The following is an 11,097-nucleotide window of genomic DNA, read 5'->3' on the forward strand; positions in this document are numbered from 1 at the left end:
ATCCACACTATCATTAAAAGATTCAATACATTTCTATTACTGTAATAAAAAGCCACTTACCACGTATTTTTAATTGAATTGAGCAGTGAAATAGAAAACCCAATTGAATTGCCTAATTTTTTTGTTTGCATACTTGGGTTTTTCAGATTCATCAACGGCCATTGGATTAAATTAGCTAATCCAAAGGTCAAAAGTGGGTTCGCACAGTCGCACTACGTGCTGATTCGCCTTTCAGAAAATTCCATGATTTTATTTCTATCTGTAAAATAAACCGGACAACAGAAGGAATTAAGACAGCTCACAGCATCCTCCTCCCTCCTCCCTCCTCCGCTGGACGGCATCTCCTTCTCTCATTCTCCTCGGTATTTTCCATTTCTATCTTTCCTCAGATCTGACTTCCTTTTATATTACTTTCTTTATAAATTTCTCTGAATGTAGGGTTAGGGTTTTAATTTTTTGTTTTTTTTTTCCAGATTAGGGATTTTCAGTTGTCTAATTTTGGTATGTTATCTAAATCGTAAACATCATTCTGCTTAAACGTTGCTTTCTGTTTGAATTCAGGTTGTCTTTTTTTTTTTTGTTATTTATTTAAATATTTATTGGCTGCTCATGTGTTTTTCCAGATTAGAGATTTTAATATTTTCCTTTGAATTGCCGTATTGTGTATCTATCTCTGTATTTAGTGTGTGTTTACTCTCTAATCTGAATTTTGCTGATATGATGATAGGCTGCTTAATTGTTTATAGGACTCTACTGTTTTTGCTCTATCTGTTTTTCATCTTTTTTCATTTGCTCTCTAGTTCAGTAAGCTTTTTCATTTGGGTACTCTGCATGTATTTGGTTTTCTGATAGCACTACATGAACTTTGATGTTCTCTAAAAATGGATATCTATGGTTCATTAACCCTTTTTTCGACTGAAAATTTGTCTATTTCTTTTCCGGTTTCAGCAGTTTGTGAAAGCGATAAAGTGTAAAGAATTTTGATTGGACATTGCTTGGTGGGATTTGATAGAGGGCAGAAAGAATGTAGAGTTTTTCTGCCACTTTTTAGGGTTCCTATAGGATTTGGAAGTATAGCCCTTGCCTGTTCAATTGTCCGAAAAATTCACCACAAGTCTCATTTAATTGGACAGTGAACAAAGAATCAAGGAACTCACACACAAACCCGGAAATCAATTCAGTTTTCTCTCATCTTCACTTGGACAATTTGATCTTTTGCCTGGGAGTTCTCTTTGGAGCTTGGATTGTTGAAACGTTTGCAACACCGACTCAGATCTCTGCCTTTGGAGATTTGGATGTTGTTTCTTGTGATGATTAGACTTTTATAACTCCATTCATGATCTGGTGATGCAATCTCAAAATCTGAGAACAATCCATAATCGAGCAGACGGTGTTTGTATTTGACTACAAGGCCGACACAATGGACCACGACGACTTCCGGACCATCTTAGAAAGCTCGGGAGTGGATATATGGACGTTCATGGACACTGCCATAGCTGTCGCTTTGGCCGATTATGGCATTGAGCTCAAGCACCGGAGGGATGGCATTGTCGAGCGCCTCTATGCCACAGCTTCCGTTCCACCTCAATGCCCGAACTGCAATGCTGATGGGCCTAATGGGCCCAATGTTAACCAGCCCAAAGCAGTTTCACCGTACACTCCGCAGTCTGTTGGTGAAGATGGTGGTGAGGACGATGAGGAGGAGTTGGATCCCTATGCAGGGTTGTTCGATGATGAGCCAAAGAATATTCTAGACATCAAGAAGCATCTTGAGGATCCTTATCAGGTCAATTTCTCTTTCTGCCAGTCTTCAATTCATTTCCTTTTTCGGTTTAGTTGTATCTTGTCCTTTTTCGCCTTTTTTATATTGATTGTTAGCCACTTTGTTCATGTCAGTCTGAGGATACTCTGGTTGAGTTGCTTCAAAGTCTAGCAGATATGGAAATATCAGTCCAAGAACTCAAGGTAATTATGGGCTGTTCTTATATATGCTCTTATAAGCAGAAAAGCACTTCTCTCACCAATTATCTCTTGATTTAGTCATTTTAATTTTTTTCCTTCTCCAATTTTGAATCCCACTCCATGGTTAATGAAGAGTAAACAAACTTCCACCATGTTTGTGATTTTTAGTTGTTGTTTGGGATTTTTAGGAGGCTGATATTGGAAAGCGTGTGAGTCAATTGCGGAAGCAGCATCCAAGCGATGTTGTTAGGAGATTGGCAAAGCAAATTATCAAGTATGTCATATATCGTTGCTCTTCACTTGTTGGCGGTGAAAGTTTTTAGTTTGGACATTGAAAGAAAGCATAAGTTATTGATTTATTTTGTTGCTTTTTTATTTTTATTTTTATTTTTACAGTAAATGGAAAGGTATTGTGAATGAATGGGTCAAGTTACATGGAGAACAACCATCATCTTCAACAATGGGTAAACATAAGATCCTTATTTCTTATGAATTAATTTAATTTCTCTTCTTGGGAAAACTTAAATCAATGTTCAGAAATTGCAAACCTGCCCTAGTCACTTTGATTCTTAACTCAAGTTGTTTGCAGTTGATGAAGACTCACCGCAGCAGAAAATTCCCCAAAATGGCCTTCACCAGGTCAAAGAAACATTTATTTTGGATAAGGGTTAGTGGCTGTCCTTTATTCTTGCTTTCTAATATTCAGTTCTTATAATTTTCAGGTTCCTGATTTTGCATACTCTCCAAATCCTCACAGTAAGTATTGAATCAGATTCTACACTTCCTCTTCATCTTTTTCTGAAAATTCAGTCGTTTGCAGTTTGATTTAGCTGGGTCTGTTTGTGTTGTTTATACTTTCTTACTATTATTATTAATATTATTGTTTTTCACACAGATGGGAGTTCTGGGTCAGACAAGAACTATTCAGAACCAGAACGCAAGCCAAAGGCAGCTCCTAGGAGGATTGCTCCACCAAAACCAAAACCTACACAATGGACCCCTGTGTCTGCTTCTGCTCCTCAAAATGTATGGATACCAAATTAGAGTATCTAACTCTATGTTTGGTTGCTGAACTTTTGAGGGAGATAATATAAAATATGAAGCTTATACTTCCAAAATATAAGAAACTGAATTCAACTAAGCCAATTAGTTCAATTTATAGCTTAGTCGAGTGCAACTGTAAGTAATCTCAGTGCTGCTTCATAATGTGAATTCTAAAGCCATAATTCGAAGCGAATTATTTTCACTGAGTTTTGTTTTGTCTCTTAATTGATTTTTGCAGAGACAGATGGGGCATAAGGAAAGCGATTTAGACTCTGATAGATTGGCTTCTGCAAGAAGACGACTTCAGGCAAATTATAGAGAAGCTGAAAATGGTTTGCTCTTTAACTATCGACTTGTTGGTTTTTTTTTAATTTTTTTGTATGTTTTAGTTCATTACATTGGTGTTAATGTTGATTGGAATGTGCCTTTTTTGTGAAGCCAAAAAGCAGAGAACAATTCAAGTGATGGACATCCATGAGATACCAAAGCCGAAGAATTCTTTCATTGCGAGGAACAAGGGTGGTGGAGGAGGGGGAGGAGGCGGAAGTGGCTCTCATCAAGGCAGGCATTGGTGAAAATGGGCAAAGCCTCACACTCGACAGATATATAATATTACAGTACCAAAAAAAAGGCTTCTGGGAATTTTGGCTGGGTGACGCACAAAAGGTGTTAAATCTGCTTATCCTTTCTTATTACATTTTCATGTATTAAGCAAAACAAGATAAGAACAATTTTTCTATTGTTATTATTAATTGTTTTTTGCTTAATAACAAACACAACATTTTAAAATTTTATCGTTATGGAACCCAGCTATAAACTGTGTCATCTATTTTTTTCTTTAATTTTTGTTCTTTTGCTTTGGGGTTTGGATAAGACAATGACCCCAAACAATTATATGTTTTAAACATGTTTTCAAGGATCAAGTTTTGAGAGAAATGTGCCATGAGACCGTTGACGGGTAGGGGATTTGGTAACAGGATCGTATTCGGATCCTGTTTTTGACGATCATAGCGATCAATTCATTCTATCAGTTCAGCACTCATCATGGGGCTAAAAATCATTTTAAATTTTTTATTTAAAATTGAACATAAACAGTATCTAACGAAAGCTGGCTGTACAATGTACTTAGGCTGGCAGGCCTTGTTGTTGGTGGAGAGGTTGGTGTAGCTCTTGTGGACTTGCACTCGTCATTATCAAGGACCTAAGTATTACGTACTGTAGTTTGTTGGTGGTGGAGCCTTGGAAGAAGTGAAATCAAAAGGAGATAGGAACGCACTATTTTGGTCATATTTATAAGTTTGCAGGAAACTCCAGCATAGCATCATCATAGTATAAATATTATTCATTCATGTGTAAGTGAAGTACTTAGGTTTGACTCCTTTGAAGTGAGTGGTGAACTCAGAAGATGAAAGGATCCGTCAAATCCAGTCCAATGGAACCCCTCTAAAAAATCCTTATTTCTATATACGAAAATTTCAAAAAGAATGCTTGAACCTACATTCCGGAAATGTCAAAATTGATACGAAATTTGAAAATCCAAGAGATAGTTAATCGGAGTGGAATGAGAATGAAGTCGGAAAAGAAATCTGTCGCTTGTGATTATTGATGGTCGAACACCGGAGAAAATGAGGGAGATGAGAGGTTATTAATCTTGTAAGGACTTCAAGAATATAGGAAACTTGGTGATTCCTTATTGGATTAGGCTTCCGTGTCTTATGGAACAAGCATGGTCAATCTCAGCAAAGTCGTCGAACTTCACCCACTGCTCTAGAATTAGGATAATAGTAACATCATTGTTTCGTCTGTGCAGCTCCACTACGGAGGTTGTTGAGTCCATGATCAAACTTCTAAGGTATTCATATTCCTACTCGCCTTACTCCGGCTCTGAATCATGGTCCCACAATTGCACCTATCTATGTAATTGAAAAATACTTGTTCCCTTGAGGATGGATAGTTGTCCAAAGACCATTCCTTTAGGAGTAAATTAGAATACATACCGTTTTAAAATCTTCTGAAGCATGGCTATTCTACCTTATGAATGCTTCAAAGCAATCGAGACGTTCTGGATTAAAGCGTGTAGTCTTGATAAGCATGCCATTTATATCGTAGGGATAGGGATGTCTTAGTTGCGTGTGGATGGGGAACAAGGGACTGTCAATTGCTTTCTCGATTAATTTTGGCCGTCAGATATGCTGATCCTGAGGTGAGATGACTCGAATTCACCAGTAAGATGATTTCGAAATATCTTCTGTAAATATCTTCGGATCTCTATCTTCTTTGATGTGATAATGATGTGGAATGTATCGGTCAGCGCCACCCTTAACTGATTGATAGGCCTTCAAAGTCATCCCAGTTGAACATCGGAACTGGAAGTGGCTTATTGCACCAGAAGACTTGGAGAAGACAGTAGAGATGCCATTGTGGATCACTGTTCCAACCATCCCATCTAGGATTTAGCCTGGGTTGATGCAAAGGTAGCTAAGGATAGGAAGGATTTGGTGAAAATCCTAGAAGTTCCTAAGTCGGAGAAAAAGAAGAGGAAACGACTTGAGGGTACCACAAAGAAAGCCGATGATGTTAGGCCTTCCAAAAGGAAGTCTGGTGTAGAGGGAAGTTCTGACATTCCTCAAGGGAGAGTTGACAGAATGCTTGAAGTTTGAGATCCCACTTCATTCAAGCTAAGGCTACTTGAGGCGGAACAGCAACATGCTTTGGTAGTTGGCGAAGAAAAGGAAGGGAAACTTTCCTTAAGCAGCGGTGAAGATTTTGTTAAAGTTCCTCAAAATCAGGTTCATGCAGTCATGGAACAACAACAAGAATAACAGCAACAACAACAATAACAAAAACAAGATGACCTACTCCTATCCAAAGGGTGATTTCTGAGTGGTATTGTACTCCTATTCTTGGGGAGCAAAGTAATGATAAGCAACTCCGTTGGACTTCCTCCTCATATGCCAAAACATCAAGTTCTTCCGATGCTGCCGTGAGAGGAGCCTATTCTCATGTAATAATCAAGCCCGTCTACTGTTGCAAAGTGCTTCTCTTCAATGTAAGCGGTCTTTATAACATATAGCATGCTCAGGCTCTGATCTGCTTGACAATTTCCCCCACCGACTTTGAAGAAGTGATTGCAGAGTCTAACCATCTGGTGAAGAATTGCTATCAAAGCCGGTACGCATTGTCCTTATTTTTCTTTTAATAATTTGAGGCTGCTTCCTTTAGTTCATTATCTTGTTTTTTCACGAATATGGAAAATCAGGCTAATGCTTGGACAGAAGCTGCAGTCTTGAGCTAAATGGAAAAAATATGTAAGTTAAAGGCAGCTCACAAGAGTGAGATCGGTGGCAAAATCAAGTTAGTAAGACAGCTTCAAGGGAAAAATGTGAAGCTAGAGAAGCTTTTAGCCAAAGAACAAGGGGCATAGCTTGGGGTGTAGAAGGAGATTACTAGATCCAGCAACTATGTCATGAAGAGAAGAAGGATGATGAGCTTGTGGCAAAGATGGCCAAACTTGAAGCGAAGTCGGTTCAAGCACTTAAGGCCAAGAACAACACAAAATGGATGCTGCGACAGAACGAAGCATATGGGATGCTGATCGGTCCATTCTTAAGTTTGAGCTAGGCGGAGTCCAGCTTGGGGGAAGAAGCTCACATTGAAGCCGTTCAACAAGCCATGGACGATAACGAGGCGAAGTTGACCAAAATCCATGCAATGGTTGAAGTGGCAACAAGCCATGGACGATCACAATGAATGGGATGCTCGTCACAAAATGACAGAGAACCAAAAAGCAAACTTACCAATCCATTCCCAATTGGCAAGGGAGGTCGCATAATTAGAGGTTTGTGAAGAGGTTGAGTCAAGTTCTGACTTTGAGGCAATACTGAAAGAGTTTGTTGATTCAAGGGTTCCCTATGAAGATCTGTCTGCTGTAGATACAGGTAAGGCAATCGATGTCATGACTATTTCTGAGGGTTAATTCCACAAATTCTGAGACAATTTATTTGGCCAAAGAAAAGGCTTGTCCCTTTCGTAATTTGCAAAACTTGCCCAAGTCACAGGACGTTCTCACACTTTCCTTAGAATGAATCAACCTTTTGCATGTTGATCGTATTTAATTAAGAAGTCTTACGTAGATCTTTAAGCTTGTTAGAGTAGAATAAATAGGATTTTTCTTTTTTGTTTCCACATTGTGGAATATAGTTTAGTCAGCTAATCTTTATGAAGTAAGCTAACTTTGGAATATAGAGTACTAAGGTGAAACACAGGTAAGTTTGTAAGCTTAGGATAGAGCTCGAAGCCCCCAAGGTAACGTTGATTCGGAAGAATATCACCTCCCAAATGTAATGTCTATAAGTATTTTCACTATAATAGTCAGAGTACCACCTCACTCCTCTACCAGGTATTAAGCCTATGAGAAATCTTTAATGTATTCATCAAACTAAAAATCAGAAAGCATCGATCTGTACCTATAATATCTTCCAGATGTCTTTAATGTTTCTGATGGATTATTTGATCTAGATCGCCCTTTCAATTATTCTTCGAATGGTGTAGAGCCTAGGTTTGAGTCACAACCCACAACCCTTAGGTTGCTTAAACTTTTCGAAGGTTGGATTGTACGTTGAACTACCAATTTAGGAAGCTATGTTCCTGTGCCCGTAGCCTGCCTATCATAACCGTGCTTAATATGGCTCACACCTCCTAAGCTGTTAATCGAAACACCACGAAATACGTTTAGGTGACTCCTCTGACATTATCACTTTGAATTTGTAAACCTACAATTATGCAAAGTTTCAAAGATGTGTGCTATTCGTGATTTTGAGGTATCCCCTACACCGCAAAATAGAAAAGAACGAACAAACAAACAAAAGATGTAGCATAATCAATCATTAAACTCTTATTCGTAAAAGAATGCTGAATTGATAAGAACACGTGATTGATTGCCTAAATATCTCTGGAAGAAAGATCAAATCACTGGTGTAGTTTTAATTAAAAGATGATACAACATAAGTGTTACATCAGGTATCATCTTTGACGAATAGCCTATTGTAACGCGTTAAGGAGATGAACTCTCCATGCACTTGTCTACGGGTAGACGGCGATGTCGAAATTAATGTGGTTGAATTTGAAATGGATGGCCTATATATCTTCTCATGTCATCGAAGAATCAAACCACTTGTAGTTCAACATTAAGGGTTCTCTTAAACAATATGGTGGGGCTTGAGGACGGTCCACCTCAAAGTAGTCGAAGTTCCCCTTTTTTGCTTAGGTTTGCCAACTTTTCTTTCCTTGAGCATCCTCTATCCTCCATAGATGCAATTGATGCTAAGGGTGGGCTTCTTTGCTGGATTTCTCTTTCCTGGCTTTGCTTTTGATGAACTCCTAGCAATACCTCTGGTTAAAGAGCTCCTCAATGCGGTCTATTAGCGTACAACAGTTCTAAGTGGCCTGACTAGTTCATTGGTGGAAGGAGCAGTATTCGTTCGACCTTTTCTTATTCAGATGCTCAGGGAAGGGTTTTGGCCACTTGAGGAAAGGTTTATCCTTGATGCTAAGAAGGATGTTGTTGATGATAGTGTTCAAAGCAGTGTATTGCCTTGGCTTAGGCTGAACTGATCTGCCCTTGCATCCCTTCCTATCATTCCGACGAGGATAGGGAGATGGAGTATCGCGATTTTCCCACTTTTTGATAGAATCGTCTATTGTGGCCTTGATTAGGGACCTTTTTTCGGGTTTAGTTTTCCCAGCCAGTGAGGTGGTCCGCCACATCAAAACACTTCGCCAAAGTGGTGTAATCGTAATTTTGTTCAGCTTCTGGGAGAGGGTTGAGTGGAAATAGAGTCCCTGGTTGAAAGTTATGGTGGCAAGTCTATAGTCAGGTTTCTCTACTTTAGCTAATTCCGCACGAATAGCTTTGAGGAAACCCTAAGACTTTCATCTTTGATTTGAATGACCATGCTGAATATGGCTTAATGACATTTGCGGACATCACGATACATTGAATAGGGGTGTGTGAAGATATCGGCTAGGCTTTCAAAGCAGTCGATAAAATGGGCTAGTGATTCCGAGAACCATCTCATGGAGGGATCTTCTAACATTGATGGGAACATTTTGTAAATCCAAGCATCGTTGTTGTACAACGTCATGGCATTACGGTAGCGCATGATGTGGTAATCCGGGCCGGAATTGTCGCAAAAGTACTTAAGTCGAGGGTGAGAGAACTTCTTAGATGGCGGTGTCGACTCAATTGTTGAAGAAAGAGGGCTCTTGGCCTTGGCGACGATCTTGCTAGAGATGCGAGGCTAAACTTCCCTCAGTGCATCCCTAACTTTATATATAATGATTCCAAATTGGGCAGGATTTATTTTCCCACTTAATTAAGGAATCTGAAAAGGAAGCAATCTCCATCTTAACATGGGAATCAAGACAGAGATCAATTTACTCAAACCTATCAAAGGGAAGAACAACTAATATTTTCATATTTGCACCTTCTTGGGATTCATACGTCATTCCAAGAAGCGAGGGGCATTTGTTGGGACATAAATTATCCCTACCTGTTAAAGCATGCCATGTGTATTATCAGCTCAATATGATCATCTTGCTTTTAACTGATCGTGCAGACGTTATCCATACCTTGATGGGTTTTGATAGAAGCATATTTATGCGACTGAGTTAGCTTGTTCTCATGCATTTATGTTGTTATTTCTTAGTTAATTATGTATTTTAAGCTATTTTCGTGTGTTTGTAGGTCCATAGGCCTTATAAAGCAATAAGATGCATTTTGGTGCATTTTGGTGCATTTTGGAGCAGGTTTGGGCTTGGAATGATAGCACATGCATGGAGCAAGGTGGATGGACGAAATTGAAGACTAAAGAGGCTAGGAATGTGTTAAAGAGAAAGAAGAATTAATGTAAAAAGGACAAAGAGCTCAGCCACAAAGGGGTGTCACTCCACCATTCACCTTTCCATCATTGCCGTGCACCACCATTGCACTCCCTTTGGATTCCTATGTCGTGCATCATCATCCATGTTCCCTCAATTGACTCATTTGTTGCATCATTCCACTTCCTTTTCTTTGTCTACCATGTGCACAATATCCTTTCACCTCCTTGCACTCATTGATTCACCACTTACTCACCTTTCCACCCATGCCATGCATAATCATCCTTGTCCCCTCCATCATTTCAGATTTCATGCATCATTACATTGAATCATTGCACTCAATTGCTACACCATTCCTTGTTCTCTCCATCATTTCAGATTCATGCATCATTATATTGAATCATTGCACTCAATTGCTACACCATTCCTTGTTCCCTCCATCATTTCAGATTTCATGCATCATTGCACTCAATTGCTACACCACTCCATGTTCCCCTCCATTGCCATGCACTTCCTCTATAAAAGGAAGTGTGTGTAACATAAATTTAGTTCATACTTTGTTAGATCATTCACTCCCATTTCAACACAACCTTCATCCAAACACATCCATTCATCTTCACATCTATTCCTCCATACAAACAAACCTTCAAACACTCACCAACACCTTGTTGAAGGAAATTTTGTGAAAAAACATGTTCATTTGAATAACATCTATAGCATGCAATTAACAATTAAAAGGCGGAATCATGCTTGTATGACTCAAAAACAAAACATTACCCATGAAATTCAAAGCCTAGTAGATTGGTGAACCTTGACTTAACTTAAAACAACATTTGTTAGTTGAGAAATTATACCTTTGTAGATTCCTCTTTGCATAAGCAAAGGCTAATCACCCAAAGAGAGGGCCTTCATTCCTTGCATCTTAGATATATGGATTTGGATGGATGAAATGGTTCTCCAAGTTCCCAAAATTGAGAACCTCTAAGTCTCTTCACCAAGGTTAGATTGGAGAAGAAATGAGTGACCTTGGAGTAGTAGGATTGCTAGCTAAACCCTCCAAGGAGGCCGGCCACTTTAGAGAGAAAGGAGAGCTTATGTTCTCATCCTTTCCCCAAAAGAAAACCCTAAATGAATTTTGGCTATAAAGTCATATTTATACCTTAATTCATTGGAGTGGCAAACTTGTAAATAAGTCCAAAACTCACTCCATCT

The 11,097-nt window shown here is 38.9% G+C and overlaps 1 protein-coding gene across 5 annotated transcripts; it reads left to right on the forward strand.

The window, feature by feature from the left end:
* Positions 1–72: 72 nt before the first annotated feature.
* On the forward strand, positions 73–3,795 carry LOC103401686 (probable mediator of RNA polymerase II transcription subunit 26c). Of its 5 annotated transcripts, none has more exons than XM_029094100.2 (11): positions 174–362; positions 474–501; positions 952–1,786; positions 1,897–1,965; positions 2,151–2,236; positions 2,359–2,426; positions 2,552–2,601; positions 2,685–2,718; positions 2,858–2,988; positions 3,245–3,338; positions 3,445–3,795. In XM_029094100.2, exons 3-11 carry the CDS (start codon positions 1,421–1,423, stop codon positions 3,579–3,581), a joined length of 1,035 nt encoding a protein of 344 aa, XP_028949933.2. In that variant the 5' UTR covers positions 174–362; positions 474–501; positions 952–1,420; the 3' UTR covers positions 3,582–3,795. The 5 variants fall into 5 exon arrangements, with proteins under 5 accessions (XP_008338618.3, XP_008338619.3, XP_028949933.2 ...); XM_029094099.2 differs by having other exon boundaries at positions 201–362; positions 949–1,786; XM_008340396.4 differs by lacking the exon at positions 474–501 and having other exon boundaries at positions 73–362; positions 949–1,786.
* Positions 3,796–11,097: the final 7,302 nt, after the last annotated feature.

Source organism: Malus domestica, chromosome 15 (genome assembly GCF_042453785.1).
Source record: "Malus domestica chromosome 15, GDT2T_hap1".
Taxonomy (NCBI): domain Eukaryota; kingdom Viridiplantae; phylum Streptophyta; class Magnoliopsida; order Rosales; family Rosaceae; genus Malus; species Malus domestica.